The sequence below is a fragment of the Corvus hawaiiensis genome, chromosome 1 (assembly GCF_020740725.1).
Source record: "Corvus hawaiiensis isolate bCorHaw1 chromosome 1, bCorHaw1.pri.cur, whole genome shotgun sequence".
Taxonomy (NCBI): Eukaryota; Metazoa; Chordata; class Aves; order Passeriformes; family Corvidae; genus Corvus; species Corvus hawaiiensis.
Genome location: NC_063213.1, coordinates 95,925,519 through 95,951,141, shown reverse-complemented (window position 1 = coordinate 95,951,141; position 25,623 = coordinate 95,925,519). Strand labels below are relative to the sequence as shown.

Genomic DNA, 25,623 nt, shown 5'->3' with positions numbered 1-25,623 from the left:
GGCTTGGTTAAGGTTGAACATCTCACTTCTTTTTGGGCAACATTCTTTTTATTTAGTGTTTTCTGGAATAGGTACTTTCTTTGCTAACGTTTTGTAGCTGCTACTGCTCAAGACGGTTGTTTGTTCTCTTTTGCTCTTTCTAATTTTGTGCATTTAAGATTTTCTACACAGCTTATGTTCCATTTCTCATCATAAGTGCTAGTGCAAGAGTTTTATTAATAGGATTGTGTGAGTTGTCTGTAAAGATTTTCCAACTCATGTATCCCTGCCAGCACTCAGAGAACATCTTATTTAATATGAACAGGCTATTTCAAGCAATGCAAAGGGATTCTTATTTAAAAATCAAAATCCTTCCTTTGTGAAGAGAGCGCTAGGGCAGCACACAGCCAGCCAAGTCCTAGGATTCAAAGAGAAAAATAATATTGGACTTTTTTCACTAAAGCACTGTTGATCTAAAATAGAAGAAAGATCAAGGATGCTTTAATTGTATTTTAAAGTCAACTGTATCCCAATCAGAAGTTGTTTTATTGCAGACAATGATTTAAAAACTAGTGTGTGGGAAGACTTTTTATCATTTAATATAAAGCAGCTCTCTCTCTCTATTGTTAATGTGTCATATATTGTAGATGATAAAGTAATTATATCTACTGTTCTTAAAGCAAAGATCCTTGAGATTATAATAGCATCCTGAGAGAAAAGCTGAAGGACTTTCTACACAAATCAGTAGAAATCAGAACGTTGAGACCACAAAAGAAATGACCCCACACTTCAGTGTTGCCCTGATCCCCAGGAGCTGCCTCTGGATGGAAGGGTTTCCATCCTCACTAGGTAGGTTGGATGCCAAAGATGAGGATGTCTGAAGGCAGATGTGCAAATAACAGCACAACACCAGGTGTGTATAGATGGTCCCAGTTTGCCCAGGAGAACGTGCACGGTTTCCCAGTGACAGCTCTGTTCTGTCTGAAATGTCTTCATCTCCTCTCTGTGGGGTTGTGGAGCCTTTCATGACTGTAGGTAGCTGTGAAATGTAGCAATCTCCCTTAAACCTCAGGTGCAGGAGCAGAGGGCTCGCCTGAGGAACTCCATTTGTGCTCTGCTCTCCTTGTCCCAGCCAAGACCTCTTGGAGATGTCAATGCAGCAGAGTCCTTGCTTTCCAAAGGCCGCTTTGGTGGGATATTGATTGTAAATTCAGGATTATTTAGCATTTTCTGACCACATCCATTGTCCTGGCCTTTGTGCCATGCCTGTGGCAGCATTGCTCTATTGCTGCTTACACAATCGCTTTCAAAACCTCCCGATTTTATCTTGCTATTTGATCTCTCAATGGCTGAAAGATGATGAAAGATTCCAAGCACTTTGGTGATGGAATAATTTCTCCTGATTCTCAGCTGGAGGCTGGTAGTGACACCTCAGCAGCATAAACAGTTTCTGGGCTTTAGTGCAGTCTGTTATTGCTGCAGAAAGATGGAGTTTGCTATAGGCAAAATGTTTTTTCTTTTTTTGTGCTGTTTTGCCTCTGGGTTTGGGTAACGTTGCTTTGGTCAGTGAGGCTCTTTGTCACAAACTCTGCTGCGGTGAGTAAAATTGATTATCATGTCCAAATTCCCATCAGTGATTCCAGGGATATTCCTTAGAGATGCTTTTCATAGCTGAGCTAGAAGATTTGTGGGTTTGTTAGTGATAGTGAACACAAAATTCCCTGGAATGATTAAAGGAAGAGTAAAAAATTGCCAAAATAATCTCTTAATCTGTTTCTGTATTTTCTGAGAACCCACAGGGTTTCCTGTTTTATTTATTGGTGTCTTTTTCCATGTGTAGCTATTCACTGCAGGGATTTGTCCATACTGGAGAGTTCTTCTGATAAGAGCAAGTCTTATTGCAGGCTTGGAAAAAAAAATTATTATTTTATAAATAATTTTTATGTATTTTATATATATATTTATTATTTTTTTTTAAATCTATTTATATCTATTTATATCTATTTATATGTATTCCTGCAGCTGAGAACTGCCCTTGAGATGTTTGGTTTCTGTCACAGTCACTGTGTGTCTCTTTGGAGCAGGACACAGAAGTGCCTGAAAAATACAGGTGAACTATAAATACTTCATCCTCCTGTTAAGTTGCACACACTGAATTCCCTCCTGGCTGATTTTTTAAAAATTTTTTGATTATTAAATAACTGACTGCAAATACTTGTAAGCCAGAGAAGATCTGTTCTGTGGACAGGATGAATTTTTCATTTCTGAGCTCATTAAAAGAGCCTTTAAAGATTTTTGTTCTCTGATGCTTTTCTCTAATGTATTATATGGATGATGTGAACTTAGGGAATTACCTAAAAAGGAACCGTCAGCTTTAGGACTTTGTCTCTTTCCCATATATGATGCACATTTGAATCATTAATGTTTCTGTGTTGATGCAGCATCCATACCTTATATAACATTGCTGTTTCCCAATGGGAGCAGGGTAAGGACCTTTATTACTCCAGCCACCAGCACTGCCCAGCCTGCAGAGTGCCAGAAAGTTCTGACTTCTGCTCCGGCTCAGCACGCCACGGTTCAGCCCAGCCAGCGTTCCTTCACTCTCTCTCTGTTATTGTTTTCCTTTCAATCAGGCCTCTGTGATCAGTATCAAAGAAGTGTCTCCCAATCACCAGAGTGATGACAAACCCTGGGAGCAGCCCATGCTGCAAAACTGAGAGACTTTTCCAACAGGCTGGAGCTGCTGCGTTCCAAACAGACCTGGAGAAAATGTGTTCTCACTTTTGTATCTGTGTGCTGAAAAACTGGAACATTTCTCCTTAATTCAGTGTCATTCTGATGCCTCAGGCAACTGCTAGAGTTTATGCTTTTAATCTATTTAATGACCTCTTCCCATCACTCTTACCAGAAATTTTTGTAAGAAGAGAGGGTCTATTTTCACCTTGGAGATGGTGTTCACTCCTCATTCCTGCTTCAGCTCAGACTGTTCTAGTGAAATCAGTCATTTCCGAATAAATTTAGGTTAGAGCCAGCAAAGTAATCAAGGACTCCTAAGGCAGCAGTGGGTTCACCTGTGAAGTTTAACACCTCCAGCACTCTTCCAGCACAACCTTTTGTGCAGAATAACCTGAGCCTTCCATGCAAGGAGGTTAATGGGAAGAGCAGCTGTTCCTCAGATCCTAAAAATGCACACATGGGCTTTGCCATGTAGCTGTGAGAGCTGTGGGTCAGAGTGTGAGTGCCCCACAGCTGGGGGCACTTGGCAGGCTGCTAATTCCCTCCTGTCAGCTGTCAGCATTTCTAGCACTTTCTGAGCCACAATCACAGTGGTCCCACTGTCATTTCCTCTGTCTCCTCCAGGGTGAAGGCAATTAGATTGGAATAATTCTTTTTGTTGGTACCAAAACAGAACAGCTGGAGGGCATGGTCAGAACACCTGCCAAAGTTCCTGCCTCTCTCTGGGGTTTGGGTGCCTTGGTCCGTTTGGACTGTGCAGCCTCAGAGCCCCTCGGAGCTGCATGGCTCTGGTCAGTGCAGTGTCCTGCGAGATGGCACATGGAGGCTGGGATCCCGGCCTGCCTGTGGAGGCACTGGTGTGGCACATTCTGTTGCTGCAGCTCATGTGGGGTGGGGAAGGAGGACATCCATGGCATCTGCTGTGGCACCTCCCTTGCAGCGTGGCCCAGGGAGGAATGTCCTACTGGGCTGAGCTCTGTGGAGGATTTGCACGCTCGGGGACAGCCCAGGGGGGCTCTGCCTTCCCCCCCCAGCGCAGTGACATGACACACTTGCTGTACTCATTCTGCAGCCCATTAAGATGGCCTGGGTAGCATTTGGCAATTAACAGGGATGACAATGAATGTTCAACAAAAGAGACATCAGCACAATATACACACGGGCAATTTGGAAATTACATCTGTGCCTTCAAATGGACACATGGATTGCTTGGGAGCTCTGAAGCCAAACATGCAGGAGTGTGTGCACATGAGGTTTTGCCTAAGGTTGCTCTGAAGGACTTGTTCCAACATGTACCGCAACTGCCTTCTCAGAGCACTAATAGGAACACAGATAAGTATCTGAATTGCAACACTTTGTGCTCATAAAATTAAAGCTTATTATGCTGATTAATGACTAATGAAATGCATGCAAATAAAAAGTGCAAAGTTCTCCTCACTCCTCAGTATTGCTGCTGCCCCACTTTGAGCCTGCCCTGAGCTTTGACACCTGACACTACAATAGTTGTATTTCTTATTCCTGCTTTGCAATGGTTTGGGTTTTCTAGCTCTGTTCCTCCATGTAAGTCTGTTGTCTCAGTAAGCAAGTGCCAGTGATAACCCAGGTGCAGATCTTGTAATGCAAACTTTAAAAAGGAAAGAATCCTCAAACTGGCATTTTCTTCCTAGGTCTGGTAAGAAACCATCTAATTTTAGTCTGCTTTTTGTCTGTAATGAGTGCTTATGCCATGATTAAGAAGGGGATTTTGTGAGTTTATTGGTGGTTTGTATTTATTTTGTCATATACCATAACATGCAATAAACCATATTAGGAAGCTGATTTACATTGTAGATGGAAACTCATTAAGTGTATAAACATTATAAGAACACCTTGATAAGAAAGCCACAGATGTGAGGTAAGGAAGAAGACAGTACAATCAATGCTGAGTAGCAAAAGTAGTAGTAGTAGTAGTATTATATTATTTATCCTCATGGCTCAGAAATTGTTACTTATTATAACATATCAAAATAAGCATTTAAATCAGCAGCAGAACTGTGCTGAGTATTGCAACATGCTGCATCCTCGTACGTGTCTGTGCTCAGTGCTGGGTTCTCAGCCCCTCAACTGCCTCACTGCCCTTGCCACGCTCCAAATTCCAGTTTCTGCTTTGCTCCCCCAGGGGTCGATTCAGGGGAATTTCTTCTGCAAGGTTAAATGCAGAGATGCCTGAGAATTAGATAACCAGCAGTAAAATACTAAAAGTAAGTTATATTTTTGGAAAGAAGAACCGGAGCAAGAGGTGCCAGTGGTGCCCAGAGCTACCACAGTGGCACAGAGCAGCGAATTCCAGTATGGACAGGCTGCTCCTTCAAGTAAATGGTATCCAACCACCCCAACAGCCTCCTGGGTGTCACTGTGAGGCCAAAGGCCAGGTGATGGCCTGTGAATCACCCTGGGACAGCCAGGAAGCAGGCACTGAGCAGGAACGTTTTTGAGGTTAATCTGGCAGGCTCCCTAGGGGAGGTATGAGAAGCAGGGCTCCTGGATTGGGAGTATTCCTTAATTTGGGCTGCTAGTTGAGTACCCTGAACAGACAGGTCTGAGAAATAGCTGTCACCACCTGCCAGAACTGGAAAATGAGCAGAGCAGTTGGAGAAAGTAGGCTCAGGGGACAGGTAGCAAAACAGAGACAAGTGTGATGCGGTACTGCAAGGGGTTAAAAATGAAGAAGGTGATTTTGCAACAGGTGGGAGTTTGGGGTGTCCAGGCAAACAATCACCACCATTGCTGTGGTGTCAGGCCAGGTGTTTCAGCACGTGCTTGTGTGTGCAGGAGTCCTTCATGCAGGTGAGCTGGTTCCTCCAGCCCCCAGAGAGACACTGGTCAGGGAAAAAAAATTAGATTTTTTTTGTTTGTTTTCCAATATTAATTCGTGGCTGAGAGCCCAGCATAAGGCAACACTGTGAATCACTGGCACACATCTGCCTGGAACTCAGGAGTTTAGGAGTCCCATTCCCACGGTCTCCCACTCAGTCTGTGTTTCCCAACATTCTCCCATGGGTGATGCCTTCCTCAGAGGGAAAAAACAAACGTCGTGGTTGTAAAACTGAGAGAAGTAATCATAGAGTAATAGTTCTGTTGGGGCTTAAGCAGGTGAGGGGAGAAGCGCACAGGAAGAAGGATGTGTCTGTGAGCAGGTGTCGTGTGAGAAACCTTCTGGGTTATTTTCAAGTGAAATTCCCAACAGAGCTAATATTTTAAAGAGGTTTTATAGGGAATAGTCAGTTCCTTAAACCCACCCTCTTGTCCCTGATAGAAGTCAATAGCAGAAGGGTTTTGACTGAGTTTCCATATCACAGGGACCAGTGGAGCATTGCTCCTGGCAGTGCAGACTGCAAAGTTTCGCCCAGTGAGTCTTAAATGGTGAATATGTCACTGAAAACTGTGGGTTTTACGGGTAATCTGACACGTCATTGTGTATTCCACAGGGAGGGCTTGATATTTGTAACTGATTCAAACAAAAATCTCTGTTAAAGGGACTTGGACCAGACATAGATTTCTGGTTGCATCAGAGAGAAGCAAAGATTTATTATTTATTCCACAGGAACACCAATCACGGTAGAGATTAACTCAGGTAACAGTGATTCGGAAGAGAAACAGATGGAAGAAGCAGACAGGACATCCAGAGAGCTCTGACGAGCCCCTGGAGTGAGCAGTGTTGAGTAAGTTGGCCAAGTGTTCGCTCCTGCTCATGGCAGGGTGTGTTCAGCCGTGCTCAGTAGAGTCTTGCTTGGTCCAAAGGCCTCACTGGGAGGCGGTGCAGTGGAAGATGCTGGTCTTGCTGATCACTCCTCAACCTTTCTAAAACTCCCTGTTGAAAGATGGAGGAAAGCAAGAATTTCTTTGAAGAATTCAGCATTTGAAACCTTATGTTACTCTGTAAGTATCGCCTGTGCAGTTCTCAGTGCACCAGGGCTGTTCTCAGCCTTCTGGAAAGGTCCAGACAGTGTTGGACCTGAGTTTGTACAGTGTGTGTGCAGATTTACTAATTAACTACATTGGTCTGGTTCTGTTCTCAGCCATGGGAATGCAAATCACTTTAAATTTAGAGTGGCTGCAGCAGTACAAACCAAATACAGATGAACTTGGAATCTGCATTTATGTGTGTACAGATATTTACAGCAGATTTTTATAAGTTAAAGATAGATGGCACATAATACATTTTAATCCTCCCTACTAAGCATTAATATATGTTGGAGTGTTGCAGGGCAGAGGGGATGTTTGATCAGAGGAGTAAATTTTTACAGAGGAGTTTGCAATGTCTGTGGAGGAGGCTTTTAAAAACTAGAGCTCATTGACACCAAATTTTACCAAATAATCTTCTGTGAAACAAAATCCTCCTGAATTCACTGCCTTGTTTTCAGCATCAGGAGTGTCTGTGCAGTGTTCCTGCTGTCTGCACTGATGGCTTCAGGCCCTTTGGGCGAGAGCCAGCTCTCATGTCTTGACTGTCAGTCTGCAATGGAAACTGTGTTTGGGACAGAGCCTGACTGAACCTGGTCATTATAAGAAATAAATGGAAACCTCAGAGCAGGACCATTTTCCATCTTTTCATAAAAAATCAAAAGTGGAATTGAACCTTTCTGAAAATTACATCTTCCTGCTCCGTTTTCAGGCTTTTGTCTGAGGTGCTGCTAGGACCTGGAGCCTTACCCATTCTCATGTGTTTTATGGCTTCAGACACTTCCTCCATGGTTGCCCCCCTCTCCAGTGTTTTGTTTCCTTCCAGGCAGAGCTTCATGTTTTCAGCACCTCCTGGAACCACAGCCAGGAAATCAGATGGATCAGACCTTTTGGTCACTTTCCATCTTTTGCTACTTCAGTATTTTGCAGCCAATGCCCATTATATTTTAAATATCTGGAGTGTTCCAACTATTCTACCCTGCTTTAACCAACCCCTGCTTGATGCCAGTCACATTTCTAACCTCTGACTTCCCTAGTTCCTTGCATACTTTGGATTTGTCACTGTTTTCCCTTTTCCCCCTCCATTTCCTCTTTTCACCCATCCTCTGACACAACCCTTCATGCCATCCTTCATGCTGCTCATGTTGATTTGTCACTGTCTAAGAACAAATGTCAGAGTAACCTTAAAACAAGATTGGGGAAAAAAAATAGCAAAAATATTTCCTGGAAGGAAGTTGCTATATCCTTTCCTGCTATTCAGAGAGAATCGTGAAAGGCAGGATGTATTTTTTAATTCCATTTTTACCTGGGCTTTCACAAGAGTTGCCAGGCTGGGACTGGGAAGATGAAGAGCGGGAGAGGCAGGATTTACCCCCTCCTCCTCCACCACTGCCACCTCCTCCACCTGAAGTTTTACCACAGGTTCCTCCTGTTCTTCCTCCACTCCCTCCTCCTCCACTTTCAGAAGAGGAAGATCTTCCATAGGATCCTCCAGTTTTTCCTCCACTGCTTCCTCCACCTGAGGACCAACAGCTTCCTCCTCCACTACTTCCTCCATGACCTCCTCCTCCTGAAGATCCACTGCCAGCTCCTCCCTGTGAAGTGCTGTAAGGAGGAAGGGGTGTGTCATTTCTTTCTTACCTTTCATTTTTCCAAATAATGGCACTTCTGGATGGTACTTAGGGGAAGAAATGGCAAACTGCAATTCTAAATAATTTTGTAGAAGTACAGCTTTTTGTGCTGCCGGCTAAGATTTAGATTCCATGTTAATTCTTGTTTTTGTAGTAAATATGTTGATGATTAATCACTTGCACCAGTCCCTAAGACAAATTTTGCTGCTATCCTCTTTTCCTGATTGCATCGATGGAAAGTTAATTAAATGATGTCTGTACCTAATGCCCTGCTGCCCCTCCTCCAGCAGCACCCGGTACTGCTGGATCTCCTGCTCCAGGCGAGTCTTGATGCCCAGGAGCATCTTGTACTCCTCGTTCTGGCTCTCCATCTCGCAGCGGATGCTGGCCAGCTCCTCCTCCAAGGGCCCGATCATGCCCTGGATCTGCTGCAGCTGCATGTTATAGCGACGTTCCGTGTCTTCCAGGTTGGATTGCAGAGAGTCCACCTGCAAAGGGAAAACAAAATGCAGTGTTTATGGGAATGTGGCAGGATTAGATCATTCTTGTGCCCAACATGAGAAAAATCCCACGTGCTGTCGGATGCGCCAAGGATCCTCACTGAATGTCACAGCTGACCTCCTGGCATCGCAGCAGCTCCTGAGTTCTTTGCAAATCAGGGATCAGGAGCAGTTGTTACCTACCAGACTGATCTGCGACTGCAGCTCAATTTCCAGGCTCTGAAATTCACGTCTGAGCACAGAGATCTGTTGGTTGCTTGCCTCCATTTCCTGGCTACTTGAGTGGACTTGTTGACTCACTTCCTCCATCTGAAAAATTAATGTACAGAATTGGAGTTTCTGAGTTTTACTTACAGTGCCAACATGGCAGTTTATCATGGAACCATCTGGAACACCACAATTCGCAGAAGGGCCACTGGTAGAATGGGGCTATTAAACTTGCTTGTGTGGCTCTGCCAGAACAATTCAAGCCCATTTGTGATTTACTTCATTTTGACCAAAGGGACTCTACCATTATTTCATAAAAGCAATGGATGTTGTGTCATTCCTCTACAGGAAGTTCTTACCAAGAGCTGTCACCATTTACCTTGCCTTCGTACCACTTTTCAACCTCTGCACGGTTTTTCTGAATAATAGCTTCGTATTCTTGCCTCATCTCATTCAGTTTTTTCAGCAGATCCTCTCCCGGGGCAGCATTCATCTTCACATTCACATCCCCATTGGACTGGGATTGCAGCAGTTTCATTTCCTGTAGAGAAAATCCAGGCCTAAGGACAGTGAACACAAATGGAGCCTTTCAACGACATATATACATCTATATCTATATTCGGGGGGATTGTGTTGCAATTATTTGGCCTTGCCTTTCCAGTCATTGCTTGTTGAGGGGGCTGAGCTCAGGGGCACCCTGGCACAGCCTGGCCCTGCCCCTTGGTTGGTGTTTTGAGCACAGGATGTCACCTTCCCACATCTCCAGTGTGCGTTTCAAGGAGCTGGCTCTTACCTCCTCGTGGTTCTTCTTGAGGTCGATGATCTCCTCCTTCAGAGACTCAAACTGCATTTCCAGGTCGGACTTGGTCAAGGTCAGGTTATCCAGCAAGGGCCGCAGGCTGTTGAGGTCACTCTCCACGTTCTGCCGGAGCCCGCTCTCCATCTCGTACCTGCGCCAGGGACAGTGCAGAGAGGTCAGCCCTGCTCCTGGCACCTCAGTCCCCCTCCTCCTAACATTATTTATGGAAAAGTTCACTTATTCCAGAATCAGTCTTGTGTCTGTACTTCAGAGCATCTCTCAACAATCAGGAAATCATCAGCCAGTACTTAACATTTAATAATTTATATGACTTAATAATATAAAGTTATTATTCTTTATAATAAATAAATGTAAATTTTAATATTAATATCAATTTTTAATATTAAATATGTTATGTGCTCTTTCATCTCTTTCTACTGCAACTTTGTACGGGTTCCATCTATCTGGTTAACCTGATTTTAGTGGCAGAAAATCCCAATTCTTATATTCTTAAAAATAAAACTTTTTAAAGCTCTGGCTCTGTAGCCATAGGCAGCATTTCTGTCAAAGATCACTCTAGAAATTAAAAATTTTGAAGTTTCACAAATTATTTCAGTTGTGCTGCCACAGAAGCAGGAGGAAGCCAAGTCCCCGTGGATTGATATTTGTTTATGGAATGAATCTATGAAACTAAGTTCAGGAAAGCAGGAGGAAGGAAGTCAGTGCCCAGAAAAGAGCAATATATATTTACTTTATTCTAAAGTCTTCTGCAGTCATCTTTGTATTATCTAGGTCCAAAAGTACCTTGTGGGTTTCCACAGCCGCAATCAGAATCTAGAAGAGAAACATGTTAGGAAAACATTCCCTGAACCTCTCGGTCTGTCAATGCTTAAACTTCTTCTGGCAAAGAACATCCTACCTGTTTTTGAAGTTCTTCAATTTTTTCGTAATAGTGGCTGTAGTCCTTTGGGCCAATAGGGCCTTGCTTCTGGTACCATTCCCTGATTAACTGTTCAAGCTGAGCATTTTCCTTTTCCAAGTTCCTGACTGTCTCCATGTAGGAAGCCAGGCGTTCATTAAGGCTCTGCATGGTCAGCTTCTCGTCGTTGGAGAGAATTCCTACATTCCCTCCATAAAAGCCACCACTGCCAAAGCTGCCACTACTGAAACCAGCACCACCTCCACCAAAGCCCCCTCCAAACCTTCCCCCAAAGCCGCTCCCACCTGACCTGAAGCCTGTTCCCATGCTGCTGTGGCCCATTCCCCCTCCATAGCATCCACCGCCCAGTCTTCCTCCACAGCTGCTGCTGCTCATTCCTCCTCCGTAGCTACTGTGCCTGCCATAACCACCACTTCCCCCACTACAGCTGCTCCGGGAGCTTCCTCCACCACAACTGCTGCCAGAAAACCTGCCACCACCACTCGTCCTGGAAGTAATTGTCCTTGAGGAGGCCGAGGAATGCGAGCTGCTCCCTTCACCCCCTCCACCGCTGCTCCCTCGCAGGCAGCTTTTCAGGGGCTGCTTGGAGCTGCAACTCATAGTGGCAGCAGGAAATAACTCAGCTGAAAACTCAAAGCTGGTCTTACAGTTGTTCTGGAATCATAGCTCCAAGTTCCAGCCGGCCTCCTCAGCATTTATACCTTAGACAGTGGGTGTCGCCGTGGAAGGGAGTACCTGCTTTCCATGGGCAGTTGCAAGCTCTAATTTGCCGAAGGGAGATGTTGGCAGTGTCAGGAAGCTTAACCCTTCCTCTAAGTGTTTGTGACCATTTGTTTATTAACACAAAACATGTAATTTCTGTTGGGTGGCTCTGAATTAGGGAGATCTCTGTTGAGATCTGGTGCACTGGCTTACAGTCATCCGAAACAAACTCATCCCACTCACCTCATCCTGATCACATCCCTCTCAGCACAACAACACACTGCCACAATACAGAACAGCAATGGATGTTCCTGTCTCTCTTCTAATGCTCAGATATTTGTCAGGAATTCTGGCTAATTTTTTTATAGCTAACTGATATTTTCATAGGTTTATGGTTATCCTATACTGTATGCTCCTTATTTTTAGTCCTTTATTGCTTTATGCCTTTAGAAAGCCTATTGCAGGATGCATGTTGTAGGTACACAGAACCACTCTGACTTCTTTATAGTATCTCATAAAAACTCAGTGAACAATGGGAAATATCACGTGTCGGCCATTATTTCAATCACACCTCTGTAATTGTGTTTTATAAATAACAAATTAATTATGAAAAATGGTATTACAACAACTACAGAACTGCTCTGTGTCAGGCTGAAGGAAGGAAGTGTGGCAGGTTGTTGCAGGTACAGGATGGTTGAAAGACCTGGGAAAGCTTTGTGGCTTGGGGCTGGTCTCTCCTGACGTGCCTGGGAGTGTCATTGGTCATGTTCCTGATGGGAATTCAGAATTTTATCAAGATGTTTTCTCTATGCAGCACAAATACAATACCTGGAGGAGAAAGGTAAAGTTCCTGGTTTGGATTAAGTCAATAAACTACATCAAAATAGCATTTTTTCTTCAGATTTGTTTTCCATTCACAGACACAGCATGAACAAAAGTAGGAAATATTTGTATCTTCCATTTTCTTCTTTTAGGATCTTTTAAGATTAAGGTCTTTGCTCAATGCAGTGGATAGTTCAGCTGCACATCTGCCCTGGGAGTCCTCACAGCACCCTGAGCCTCAGACTGTGACATTTCTGCCCTGGGTACCTCTCACCCCTTTCCTCCTGCCCAGGCCCGTGATCCTTAGCAAATCCCAGTCTGTTACCTGTCGCACCTTGTAGAATTGGAACTTGTGTGATACCCAATTTCCTGTATTGATTTGGGATATTATTGTTTTCTCACTCAGCCTTTGTGATGGTGGTTGTTGCTAATTAAGTTTTGTTTGTTACAGCAGCTGTTTATGGAAACAGCTTTTGGTACAGGCCCCTCCCAGCACACCCTGGCCCACGCAGAGGACGTCTCACATTCCACCTGCTGCTCCACTTCATCTCTGAAACATCTGAGGGAGCAAGGCCTCCCTGCATTGTAGGAATTTAAATGGTTCACTACAACTCTTGGTGGAGTCTGGGGGATAATTTTCTCCAGTGAGAAATCCTTTTCTCCCTAAATGAATGAAATTCTCTTCTATACTTTCAGCTACTTTGGCTCAAGAAGCAGCTGGGTTATGTCCCATTTAACTGTTGCTTTCAGCTGCTGACACCCCTCATACAGGGACATGGAAACAAATGTATCTTGTTCTGAATAATTCTGCAGAAGGGTTTTGTTGGTTTGTTTTGGTTTTTTTTTCCTGGAAAGATGTTTATTGCGTCTTTTGTATCAGTCATTCCTTTTAGGAAGACCAACCTTCCTGTCTTCCCTTAACAAAAGAACATTTTTTGATGGTTTGAATATCAGTGAGGATGCTTGTGTGCAACTTCATAGCTTCATTTTTAATACATGAAAAAGAGATTTAATGCCATTTTTTCCCTAGAATTTGAGCAGGCAACATACTTCAAGAATGAAACTTAGCTCCTTAAAACTGAAGAAGCCTGACAGATTCATCGTGTCTGGAAATCCTGGCCAGGATCAGAGATAGAAGTTATGGAACAAATGGTTCCTGAAAGGAATGTTTTATTTCAGAGCTGCTGTAAGGTGGAAGCTTTTATGAAGTTTATGAGGTGGTAATTTTGTCTGCAGTTATGTCTCATAGTATTGTCCAGGCCCTTGCAACACACTGAACTTCCTGTGTGATCTTAGATGATGTTTCCAGCAAAATCCAGAGATGCTGCTGAAGTGCAGCTGGAGGGCTGGGAAACTTTCATATAAAAGCGATTGCAATCAACTCTGCAGGAACTGGAAGGATCTGCAGGGGTACCTGTGAAATGGGACAGTGAAACGTCACAGAATCTGGGGCTGGTGCTGCTCACTGCAGCACAGCCAAAACCTGGGCAGAGCCAGACTGGGGGAGGGAGAAGGACGAGGAGGAGGAGGAGAAAGATGTCTTGGAGGCAGGTGGCACCACAGTTGTTTGCAATGAGGCCTCTCCCTTTTCCTGTGATGAAACTGTTAGAGCTCCTGCCCAAAGAGGAGGGTGGACTATTTAAGCCTGAACGGCTCACCCAGCGCTGGCAGGAATTGTCCCAGGATGGGCAGGAATTCACTCAGCATTTCAGTGGCAGGGTTCCTGTGTGCTCTGCACAACCCAGATGTGTGCTGGCTGAAGCAGAGGCTGCGGGAGAATGAAGCCCTTTTCCTTTGGGAGTGTGGCAGCAGAAAGGGGCTGGGGCATAGCTCAGGCTGGGGGTGTGGGTGAGCACACACCGGCTCCTCTCAGCCCCCAGCACCACCTTTCCCAGCTCCACATCCACACCCTCCCCACTGATGTGTCTGGGAGAAACCACCAAGGCTGCTGAGCACATTTGTGGGGTCACAACTGGACTATTGTCCACATTTTTGGTGCTTCACTGGGATCCTTTTCCATCCTTCCTACTTCTGGTCAGGTCTTGTCAGGAAAACTCAATTCTTGTACATTGCTACACAGAGAAAAACTATGAAATATCTACCTGGGGAATATGACTCATTCTCGTAATTATATGTTATAAACTAACTCCCATTATATGATCATCAGGCAGTTTTATTAACACTGGATAACCCCATAGGATTTCTCCATAGTAGAAAAGAAAGCCAGGCCGTGCAGTGTGACTGTGTTGGAAGGTGAACATCATTCTTGTTTGTACTCTGCTCCTTCTTCCAGTGAGATTCAGCTGCCTGACACTTAGCATGAAACTGTTCTTTTCTCCATTAAAATTTAAATGATGAGGATTTTTTTCTTATCCAATAAAAAGCTAGATGTTTGAAAACTGAAAATCTGATTTAGATCAGTTGTAACATATTGGAGCTCAGTCATATTTATTGTTTTAATAGTGGCCTTTACTGAGAGTTCTAAGCAAAAAGTCATTCCTACCCAACAATTCCTAATTGTTCACTCTGTAGTGAGGGCACAATGTGTTTGGAATCTTTTTTTTCTCTCCCCACTAGGCACAGCTGTGGGTGCCTGGCAGCAGTTCCATCCAGAAATATTTGAGGTTGAAATGTTGTCAGTTCCAACAGTTTCCAGTGAAAAGTGTGATTTTCTATACATGTATTTTTGTAATTAGAAATAATTCTGTCAAAAGATGGTGCCTCATTCAAACCACGACATCCAGGCATGGGGCTCCTCACCAGTGTGCTTGGGTTCGTTCCCACAACCCAGAACATACAGTATGGTTTTAGATCTCACTGATATTCTGTGAAAATCACCTGCAAGTGGTGGCTTTGGCAGTGCTGCGTGAAGGGCTTGACTTGAGGATCTCAGAGGACTTTTCCAACCTAAATGATTCTGACTCCTTTATGCCAAAAACTATTTAGGCTTTTTTTAAGTGAAGGGTTTTAAAATATCTGTTTTGAAGTGAGAGAGTAAGACCCCGCCTCTCCTGCGCTGTTCTGCAAGACAGGGTGTAATCTTGGCGTCCACCCACACCCCAAGGTGTGTGGTCACAGGGAATATCCCTGCAATCTGTCCCTGTTGTGTCAGATGGTCCTAATGCAGCATGTTCACCCACTGGTCAGTTAGAGCTGGACTCGGCATGGGCAGGTGACCTGCTGCCCTCCAGGGAAGGGCAGTCAAGAGTGTCCAATCCAGCAAACATCCTTCCTTCAGGAAAAAGCATAATTCCTGCCTGCATTCTACCTGATCTGTTACTCATTCGCTATTGCAGAGCCGAGTAGTGATGAAACATTAAAGAACACCTTCAAAAGCTCCACCACCCAACAGAGCGATGGTGGTTGTGATAGGAGCAGTAATTAGGTGAGTCAGAGCCATAAGAGACTTTCAGAGCACAAACCCTTTGGTTTGGAACTGCTTCATTGTGGCTCTAAACAGCTCCTGGCCCAGCTGACTCTCTGGGGTCTCAACTGCTGCTCCATTGGCAGGACCCTCATTAGGAAAGGGTCATTACAGCACATTTACAGCCCCTGAGGCCACCCTGGGTTTCACTGTGCCCCCACCTAGCAACACAATGCAAAACATTCCAGTGCCGCTTGGAAAACAAACAGGTATTAGCAGATAGGTGAGCGAGTTTCAGCCTGGCGTCCATCCCACGCACCCCCACACCGGAGAACATCTGGGGTCTGTGGGAGGCAGGGGGACACCTGCACCATCCCTGAACAGTCACGCACAGAACCGGGACATGTCAGCCTCACTACGAGTGTGACCATTAAATACCGGTGGAGCTGGAGCAGGATGCCGGGGCTGGTAGCGCGTTCCGTGTTCTGCGGCACTGGGGTGTCCCCAGTACATCCCGCAGACACCACTTCGCCCGGCTGCCTCTGCTGGGAGGGGATGAGCCAAGCCCCCAGCTCCGGCTTTGCCGCTCGCCGCTGCCGCGGGCGCCCTTCGGCAGCTCGGTGGGAGCCGAGTGCCCTCTAGAGAGCAGCCCAGGGCCGGGGATCATTCAGCTCCTGCATCTCCAAATAATCCCGTGTGGTGGAACGCAGAATGTGTCGGGATCCCTCGGCTAGGTGGGCACAGGGCTCGGTGGGCACAGGGCTCGGGGGCACAGAGGGAGCGCTGCCCACCCCACTGCAGGGCAAGGGCTGGGCAAGGGCTGGACCCGGCTGAAATTGCTGCAGACTGGATCAATGCATTTTTATATAATCTTATTTTAATCACGTATTATTGTACTTCTGTTGGATAGGCTAACAGCAACTACTTCCACTTAGACCGTCAGGATTAGCGCATCCACAAACTTAGTGTCTCTGAGCTTCTTAGGAAAATGTGAATCCCGCTTTTGGCAGAATCTCAGACTTCGGTCTCAGGTAACGCGGTGTTTGCACATCGGGGGCAGAGCAGGGACCGGACAGGCCGGGGCCAGGACGGGGGCTCGGGACCAGGACACTGACAGGTCAGCGTTTCCTTTGGCTCTGCCAGCTGGGAACAGCTGACACCTTATGGGGAGAGCTGGGAAGTGCCAAGATTTCCCAGGCACTTTCTCCATTTCCTTGTTCTTCAGCACAAGAAGCATTTGCATGTCAGTCAGGATTATTAATTATTCCAGCTTTATTTCAGCTAATTATTCCAAATTTTAATGTGACTTTAAATACAGAAATACAGTGCTAATGGCAAACCTCTGCTTCAGACTCGGTTCAGACTGGACAGGTTTTGGATTGGCCAGTTTTGCCCTGTATTCTCAGGCATGTTCAATGTCTCTGTCCTCTGGAAAAAACAAAATAAAATGAAACAAAACAAACCCAGGATAATATTTTAAGTGTCTCTTTCCTCTGGGAAAAACAACCAAACCTAACCCAGTGTAAGTATTTTCACAGGTGCTTCAGGTAGCTATTTCAGTCTGTGGTACAAGAGGGGCAGTGCCGATGGAGCAGAAGGTGAAAACTCAGGTGCCAAATTCCCAGGATTTTAGTTTCGATGAGCATCTGCCTCTCGCTCCCGGAGGATCTGATTCACACTGTTCTGCTGGGAGGAGCGAGCAGCAGCTCCAGGGCTTTGTTCAAGGGTTTGGGCAGCTGCAGGGAGAAATTCGAGTCTGGGAAGATCAGGAGGTGACCCTGGCCCGTCCCCACGATGGTGCGGTGTTGCCGGCAAGGACCCCCAGTTCCTCCCCGCTGTCGGGATCAGCATCTCTGGTCCCGGCGCGGCCGCTCCGGGAGCGCCCGTCCCCGCCGCCTCCCGGCCGCCAGGGATCACTATTGTCCCTTCTCCGCTTCCTCACAGCCAAAACTCCGCCCTCCCTTTGCCCCGTCCCGGCTCCCGGCTTATTGCGGCGCAGAAACCGGCCAGAGCAGCGGCAGAAATGCTCTTATGCACGCGTGTGGCACAGTCAGGAGCGGGGCTTGGGGAAATGAATTTGCTTTTATGTTTCAAATATTTTTTAATTTCTCGGCAAAGGTGTCCAAAAGATTTCACACGTGTTTAGGTGTGAGAATTCTTTGTGTCGTGTCACATAAGGTACAAAAACGGCTTCCAGGCCATCAGCTCTTCCCATCCTGTGGGTGTCTCTGCACAGCTGTGGATGTCCAACCACGCCTTGGCTATCTGAAGAGCAGAGGAGGTTGCTGAGAACATTTGCCATCTCAGCACCTGCTGCTCTGCTGACAGGCACCCAGGAGAAGGGGCACTGTGCCCCCAGGATCCCCCCCCAGGCAGTGGTTTGACACAGAGGAGGTGGGATTCGTTCTGCCGAGGGGCAGCACCATTCGGACATGCTCACACTGCACTAGTCCGGGAGACAGGTGGGGCCAGGAGATGCCTGCTGAGACGTGTGTGACAGACATCATGCTCCCCAGCACCACCACATCTCCCAGTTTAACACCTGACACATCTGGAGAGAAGCTGGAGATGTGCACCAGAGGTGGCTGCTAAGGTGGAACCTGTGTGTGGATACACACCTGCCTGAGCCTTGGCACGGCAATTTCTGTCACTGTTCTTTCACTGACGAGTTCCAGCTCTGCTGGCCTGTCTGACTCGTCCTGTGTCACACAGGAATGGGCAACACCTGCCTCAGGCTGTGACAACAGGGAAGAGCTGGACAAGACCTGCCAGGTCAGCAAGGCCATTCTCTGGCTCCCACTGGCAAAGCAGCTTTGTTCCCAGTACAGGATGATCCTGACCAGTTTAGGTGCCCCTTGTTCATGGATCAGCACCTGGTGTTCAAAAGGAACTCAGTTTCAGACACAGGTTCTTGATTGCATCAGGCAGAAGCAAAGTTTTATTAGAGACATTTTTCACCAGCAGGTACATAAGTGACCTGACTAACTCAGGTAACTTCTAGAGGTTACAGCATTGCAGAACAGAAGAGCAGAACAGAGGAGGTGGCTCCTGACACCCCCTTTAGCTACGTGGCCAAGCATCGCTGAGTTACTTCTACTTTCTCTGCACAGAGGGTGCAGTGAACACGGAGTGTTCCTGGGTTTGTCTGTGGGTTTCCCTGTCACCTTCCAGTCCGTTTCTCCTTAATCACAAATTCTCCTGCAGGTCACTGGAGAGAAAACACAGCAGCATTATTTGATTGAAACACAAGTAAAATCCTTCAAAAAGCAGAAATCGGATCTATGTGGTGCCCTTGATTCTGGAATGCACTGCTAAGCTGATGCAGTTGGCAGCAACTCAGGAAACCCCACAAGTTCCCTAAATGATTTGCTTTAATGGGAATTTTCACTTGTAAAGCTATAGATTTACTCTTTTCACTCTTTCCAGATTCTTTTGCTAAGCTTTGGCTGTCATCTTCTTTACTTCTTCTTCCAGATCTTCCCTTTATGCCTTATTCCCCTGGCCTTCTCTTCTGCATTTTACCTCTCCTTCTTGTCTCCTGTTTGCTTCCTGCATGTTCATGTTCCATGTTCAGCCCAAGCTCTCTTTAAACCTATTTCTCAGTGACACCACCACTGTACCAGATCCCCCCTGTAGCACAGTGACTCTGAGAGGAGGCCAGCGACATGTCCTAGGAATGTGCTGTCTCCTGGCCTTAGTGCACAAGGAAATGAACAAAGCCAGTTTTCCTTTTGTGAAAACACAGCTCTTACCTTGTATGTCTCCGGTCTTGCAGGGCGGGACCTGGGGCTGGCAGTGGGCAGCTGAAGTTGTTGTGTAGGTGTGGCTCGTCCTAATGACCCCTCCACCAGTTCCGATTCCTCCTCCGTGACTAGTGGGATAAATTTGGTGAGCGAAATAGGGACTTTTAGAACTTCACGTCACTGCTGACTACATGACAGAGTCTCAAACTATGGCCTTTATGGGGGTTACAGTATTTTACATTATATTTTCTTTCACTTTCAGAGTGGCTTTGCATTTGTTCTCCCCCTTGGCAAGGACAGTTCTCACCCATCTCACTGTAAAAAAGGGACTGTCACCAATGCTGACATAATGCCAGGAGTGACAGTATTGTCACCAGCAGATTTGGTGTTCTGCTTTGCAGATCCCAAGGACTGACATTTAGTTCTGATTGGAATGTTCATCATGAGGAAGTTGTTCATGAGGCAACTTTTTCATCTCAGAGCAAGCCTTAAGAAGGAGTAAAGATCAGGTTGGATACCCAGTCTGTAATACGCATCCTTGATATTTTCATTTATTCTCTAGAATAAAGTACCTCTAGAGAGGTACTTACATGAGGTCCTGCTGTCCTCCTTCCAACAAGCACCGGTAGGTCTGGATCTCCTGCTCCAGGCGGCACTTGACGTCCAGTAAGGTCTTGTACTCTTGGTTCTGGCACTCAATTTCCGCTCTTATTTCAGCCAACTGCTGCTCCACGCACGTGATTTGGTTCTGTAGCTCACCGAGAAGGGTGTTGTACTGGCACTCTGTTTCAGCCAGAGATGATTCCAAGTTATTTCTCTGATAAGATAAGATAAGCAAAAAACCAACAGTCATTTAAGTGTCACCCTGCAGTTTGTTATTTCAAATCCAAAAATGAACGAGCCATTCACCACCTTTGTGCTGGTTGGCAGGTCTGGCTGTTCATGCTAAGAAACACAGCAGTAACCAGTCGGAGCTGTGAGTCAGCTCACCACCCACCTGGCTGAGCTGGGCTTGGAGATCGATTTCCAGGGTTTGCAGTTGGCGTCTCAGTTCAGTCACCTGGTTGTTGCACGTCTCCACTTCCTGACCGCTTGTAATAACTTCCCGATTCACCTCCTCAATCTGAAATCACCAATCCGGCATAAAGAGCTTCAGGGGATATCTGGGTACACTGAACTTGCTTTTACAGGAGCAGAACATGGTGAGCATTCAGCAAAAAGAAACAGGGAGCAGGGCAGGTTCCCTGTGCACACGGTGTTCCCACCGGCTCCACTGCTTGTTCATTTTAATGGGCTATTAAATCTCTTTAATCCAAATGGGGGATATCTCTGTTCCAACAACACACCACAAGGCCTTGTGGCAAATGCTGCTGTTCAGATGGGACATAACAAACTGGTCAGACAGGCCTGTGGCTCCTGTGGAACACAGGCTATAATGAGTGCTGCTCTCGGGCTTCGCTGAGAGGCAAGAACTGGTTATTGTCTCCATGTCTGGTCTCTGAAAGGCTCCTGAGCCCGGGGGTGTGTGTCAGTCTGGTTTGCAGAATAAGTGTGTCGCTTACCTTGCACTCGTACCAATCCTCGACTTCCTTGCGGTTGCGCGCTATCAGTGTTTCATACTGGCATCTCAAATCCTCCAAGATTTGCCTGAGATCAGGTCCAGGGCAGGCATTGACCTCCACACTCACGTCTCCAGTTGACTGTTTCCTCAGGCAATTCATCTCCTGGAAATAAATGCCAGATCAGATCATACTGGCTTTTGGAAGGCAGCACAGAAGAGCAAAACTCAGTGGCCAAGAACTGCCCTCCCTGCAAGATTTTCTTCCCTGCTGTGGCTGTGAAAGGCACTGGAGGATGGTGCAAGTGTTTTCCCAGCAAATCTGTTGGCTAATTTCTTTCTTCATCCACTGGAGTCAGCAGCACCTTTCTACTCTCTGGCACTCCCAGTGTCAGCACAGCCCCGGGAGCAGCACTGCCCCTGCCAGAGCTCCCTTCCCTTCTGAGACAGAGGGGTCTGAGCCCAGAAAGTTTGGTGGGAAAGCTGTGGCCTGAAAGTGGATAATCTTTTAAATTCCACAGTGGCGAAGTTTTCTGCCAGGGCCCTGGTGCTCGTGGGGTTAGGGCAGGACCTACCTCCTCATGGTTCTTCTTCAGGCAGCAGAGCTCCTCCCGCAGCGACTCCAGCTGTGCCTCCAGGTCAGACCTGCACAGCGTCAGCTGGTCCAGCACCTGGCGCAGCCCATTGATGTCGGCCTCCACGCTCTGGCGCAGGGCCAGCTCCGTCTCGTACCTGGGTTGTGTCAGAAAGCATAGATTCAGGATGGGGATGTCCCACATGGGCTCTGTGCCACAGGATCTCCTTTCCCAGCTCCATGCTTTGCCCTGCATTTTGCTGTCCAAGCTGAATGCACCATGCCTTGGATTTCTGCACCACTTCCTGTCTGTTATGTGAAAGCTTTTCTTCCTCATGTTTTTTCTCTGCTCCTGCTCACTGTATATTTGGTATCACTTACTCAGCTGCATTTCTGCTTTGTTGATCCCATCGGCATTGGTCTGGGGCGAAAATGGGCCACTCCCTGAGGTGCCCGTCCCCAGCCTCACCACAAACGCTGTTGCTAAATGTTTTACCCAAGAACACTAATTAAGGGAGGGCTGGTGACCAGGAGCAAAATGCCTTTCATCATCCTGTCCTACCGCAGTGATGTGGGGAGACGTGTCTGGAGTCTCTATAATTAGTGCTCTGAGCCTCCCAGGGAGGTGGAACAGAGCAGGGGGGAGGCAGCAGGTTCACAGAGGGGCACTCACTTCACACGGAAGTCGTCAGCAGCCATCCTGCTGTTATCAATGTCCAGGATGATCTTGTTGTTATCAATGGTTGCGCAGACAATCTGGAAAACAGCAAACCATGAGAGATGTCTCCCGTCTCCTGTTCTACTCTACAGGTCTTTCTGCATTGTAGTTAGGTAGCAACTCTTCACAATTCCCTTTTCCTGTTACCTTCTTACTTAAGTAACTTTGTCCCTTCAGCAGAGAAGTTGAAGGTGGTGGCTTTGCCTCCTTTACTCACAGAAGAAAAGAGATAAACCACGTAGAGCTGGGAATTAAAGAGTTGTGAGATGGGACTTCCCAGTTTCAAGATCTGAAGGCAAGTTCTAAAGATGCTTCAAAAAATGAACCTAAAGAACCTTCCTTAAGATACTAAATCTCAACTGACATTCAAGCTGGCATGTTCTGGGCTTCAGACTTAAGGACCTTCAGGGAAGATGGTGGGAAGGTGTCTTTAAGCCTTAGGATCAGCCATAACTTTCATTGTGGACTTACTAATATCAGGCTGTTTGTGCCACTGTGACAATCAGTTTCAATTCTCAGCTTTTCTCACCCAGATTTTATAATGTTTCATTTGATAAAGCATTCAATGTATATGTTTTTGATCATTCCATATCTCGCTTTGCTTTTCCTGTGGGGCTGACACCACTACGTTTCCTCAGAGTACATTGCTAATATCACATTTACAGTTGTATAATCAAATACAATGTACCAAAACATCCTTTCTCTTTTTCAGAGTGTTCTCCCACCCATATGACCTCGCAGCACCCATCCTTGATGTGCCCCCACACTCAGCAACATCATAGGGGAATTTGCCAAAATTTCTGTTTGCAAAGACATTCAGAAGCACCAAAGTTCCCTCCAACAACTGCAGTAGGTTCTAAACACAAATTCAGCAGTATGCTTTCAAAAGGGGAGGAACAACCCAGAAATTCAGCAGTATGCTTTCAAAAGGGGAGGAACAACCCAGAAATTCAGCAGTGTGCTTTCAAAAGAGGAGGAACAACCCAGAAATTCAGCAGTATGCTTTCAAAAGCGGAGGAACAACCCAGAAATTCGGCAGTAAGCTTTCAAAAGGGGAGGAACAACCCAAGGGGAGATTACCTGGTTCTGAAGATCTTCAATCTCTTTGTAGTAGCAGCTGTAGTCACGGGGCTCGCAGGAGAGGCCCTGTGTTGCATACCACTCTCTGATCCTGCACTCCAACTCGGCATTCTCCTTCTCCAAGCACTTCACTTTGTCCAGGTAGGAAGCCAGGCGGTCATTGAGGTTCTGCATGGTGACCTTCTCATCGCAGGATGAAAGCAAGCAGTCGCCACCAAGACCACCAACAACCACACCACCTCCAAGGCCAAACCCAAGGCCATTGCCATAGCAGTTGCCACCTCCATAGCTCCCACCAGCCAAGCTACCAACACTCAGTCCCCCTCCATAATTCACTCCACCGCAGTAACTCCTTCCAGAAAAACCTCTGCCACTGCCTATGCCATAGGAAGAAATCCGTGCTCCACCACCACCACCAATGATACAGCTGCCACCACTGCTCCTGCCTTTGCTAGATACAGTAATAGTCTCCTTAATGTTGCAACTCATGGCGACAGCGGTTGGAAATGCAAGCAGAAGCCCAAAGCAAGATGCACAGCTTGATACGAAATCAGACTGCGAGCTGTCCGTGGCCGCCGATCCCTATTTATACCTTCCACAGTGGGTGTCACCACTGCTTCTTCTTCCCATAAGGCTGGCTACTCCAGCCATTGGTGCCAAGAATAATTTCTCAAAGGGAAGTTTCCTTTCAAGAAGCCTGGTAGACAAGGAAGATACTTTACATGTCTCTTGCTAATTTCAAAAATACATTAGCAATAATGTTTTATGAATCATCAGCTTTTTGTTTATGATGCAAACTTACAGCATTAAGCCAGGAAAAACACTGTCCTAAATTACATAGCAGGAAGAAATCATTAAAGGTTATTGCATCAAAGAGCTCTTTATCTCTCATTAATTTATTTTCATTTTATTTTGAGTTGAATAAGCAGTTTTCATGCAAGGTGCTGAGGTTGGAATATGTAAGATGAAAAAGAAAGAAGAAATACTAAGTTTGCTTTTCGAATGATGTATGAAGAATGATGTAAGAACTCTGGAAAGATCAGAGACACAGAGATTAACCTTTAAATCTCTCCACTGGCAAAATGACAAATCTGAAACACTCTGCTGCAAGACAAGTGAGACCAAGGAAGGATCTCTTAATGCAGACGGATGAAAGGTTCTTCATACATGATTGTGGCTCTCCAGTAATTCACGAAGGATTTGTTTCATTATGTGGAGAGTGCAAGGGAAGGTAAAAGTGCTTTAAATATTTCCTGTTGTTCAGTGAAAGATAATTTCTGTACTTCTCCTCATTATGGATTGTAATTGTTGCTGGGAAAGGGTGGTTTTGAAACAGTGGATGGGAGTGGAAACATCCTATGGCCAATTTCTCTGTCAATACATACTGCATTTTAAACAGAGCTTTGGGATAGCTGTCCTGGGACATATAAAGACAGAACTGCTGATAGAGCTGCAGAGCAGTCACTGCCCTGGGCAGTTCTACCTGGGCTGGAGCTGGATTTGGTACAAACAAGAGGCTCTCTGTCAGTAATGTTTCCAAATATTAACTAAGCAAGGAAAAGAAAAAGTAAGAATCCTTTCACACTTTTGTCATCAAAATTCAGGCTGCGCTTCTTTTCATGTCATGTTTTGCTGACACTCCAGAGCACTGGCCTTCTCCCTAGGGAGCCCCTTTTCCAGTGGCCATGGAGCAAGGGAAAGGCATTCCATGGCTTTCTGAACCCAACTGTTCCTTGTAAGAAATTCCCCAAATCTCCTTCACCAGGAAAAGTGAGTTCAAACTCTTGCTGAAATCCTCACTCAGTGTCAGGATTGTGGATTGGAATAGCTATTGTTAGGGCAGGTATATGATCCCATGTACTTTAGGACTGAATTGTCCCAGTATTCATGAATTTACTCATCATTTTATTGCTCTTACTCTTATTTCTGTTACAAAGATGTCTCCCCTTTTCTTTGCCTCCTTGGATGTTCCTTATCCATGCCATGAAAGGCAGAAGCATTGCAGTGATATCTCCAGCAGGCTGGGGACAGGTGTGGAGAGGCTTCCCAACGTGATTTACTCCAAGACAATGCACTCACTGCTGGCAGAGCTGCAGCTGGACCCCGACACGGTGCCTGTGTGTCAGCCTGCCCTGTCTGACGCACCGGGCCTCCCTCTGGCCCAAAACACACAGAAACAAAGCTCAGAATAGGTAAAAGCTCTAATAAAGTTATTGTGTATAGGAAGGAATTGCTGGATTTCATTCCTAGGACAGGAGAACATAATTGGGAGTCAGGGTGTGGTGGCAGGAGTGAACCGAAACTGCTGTAAGCTGCGTCGCTGGAAGC

The 25,623-nt window shown here is 46.1% G+C and overlaps 2 protein-coding genes and 2 long non-coding RNA genes across 5 annotated transcripts in view; 2 read left to right on the top strand and 2 right to left on the bottom strand.

The window, feature by feature from the left end:
* The window catches only part of LOC125332464, a 48,451-nt gene extending 24,904 nt beyond the window's left edge, over positions 1-23,547 (top strand). The window contains exon 2 of the long non-coding RNA XR_007206503.1: positions 22,928-23,547. This is a non-coding gene — a long non-coding RNA (uncharacterized LOC125332464). The remainder of the gene's footprint in view (positions 1-22,927) is intronic.
* On the top strand, positions 1,409-4,608 carry LOC125332462. Its single transcript, XR_007206502.1, has 3 exons — positions 1,409-1,575; positions 2,002-2,089; positions 2,613-4,608. It is a non-coding gene; the product is annotated as an uncharacterized LOC125332462 (long non-coding RNA).
* LOC125332396 (keratin, type I cytoskeletal 9-like) lies at positions 6,251-11,409 on the bottom strand. Of its 2 annotated transcripts, XM_048317175.1 has the most exons (9): positions 10,714-11,409; positions 10,546-10,628; positions 9,789-9,945; positions 9,375-9,536; positions 8,972-9,097; positions 8,550-8,776; positions 7,964-8,262; positions 7,408-7,509; positions 6,251-6,565 (listed from the first exon to the last, which is right to left on the bottom strand). In XM_048317175.1, the coding sequence occupies exons 1-9, from the start codon at positions 11,332-11,334 to the stop codon at positions 6,540-6,542; spliced, it is 1,803 nt and encodes a 600-aa protein (XP_048173132.1). In that variant the 5' UTR covers positions 11,335-11,409; the 3' UTR covers positions 6,251-6,539. The 2 variants fall into 2 exon arrangements, with proteins under 2 accessions (XP_048173132.1, XP_048173141.1); XM_048317184.1 differs by lacking the exon at positions 7,408-7,509.
* Positions 18,531-23,784, bottom strand: LOC125332435 (keratin, type I cytoskeletal 13-like). The gene is made up of 8 exons (XM_048317259.1): positions 23,296-23,784; positions 22,171-22,253; positions 21,499-21,655; positions 20,928-21,089; positions 20,363-20,488; positions 19,956-20,182; positions 19,375-19,493; positions 18,531-18,830 (listed from the first exon to the last, which is right to left on the bottom strand). The coding sequence occupies exons 1-8, from the start codon at positions 23,782-23,784 to the stop codon at positions 18,805-18,807; spliced, it is 1,389 nt and encodes a 462-aa protein (XP_048173216.1). The 3' UTR covers positions 18,531-18,804.
* Positions 23,785-25,623: the final 1,839 nt, after the last annotated feature.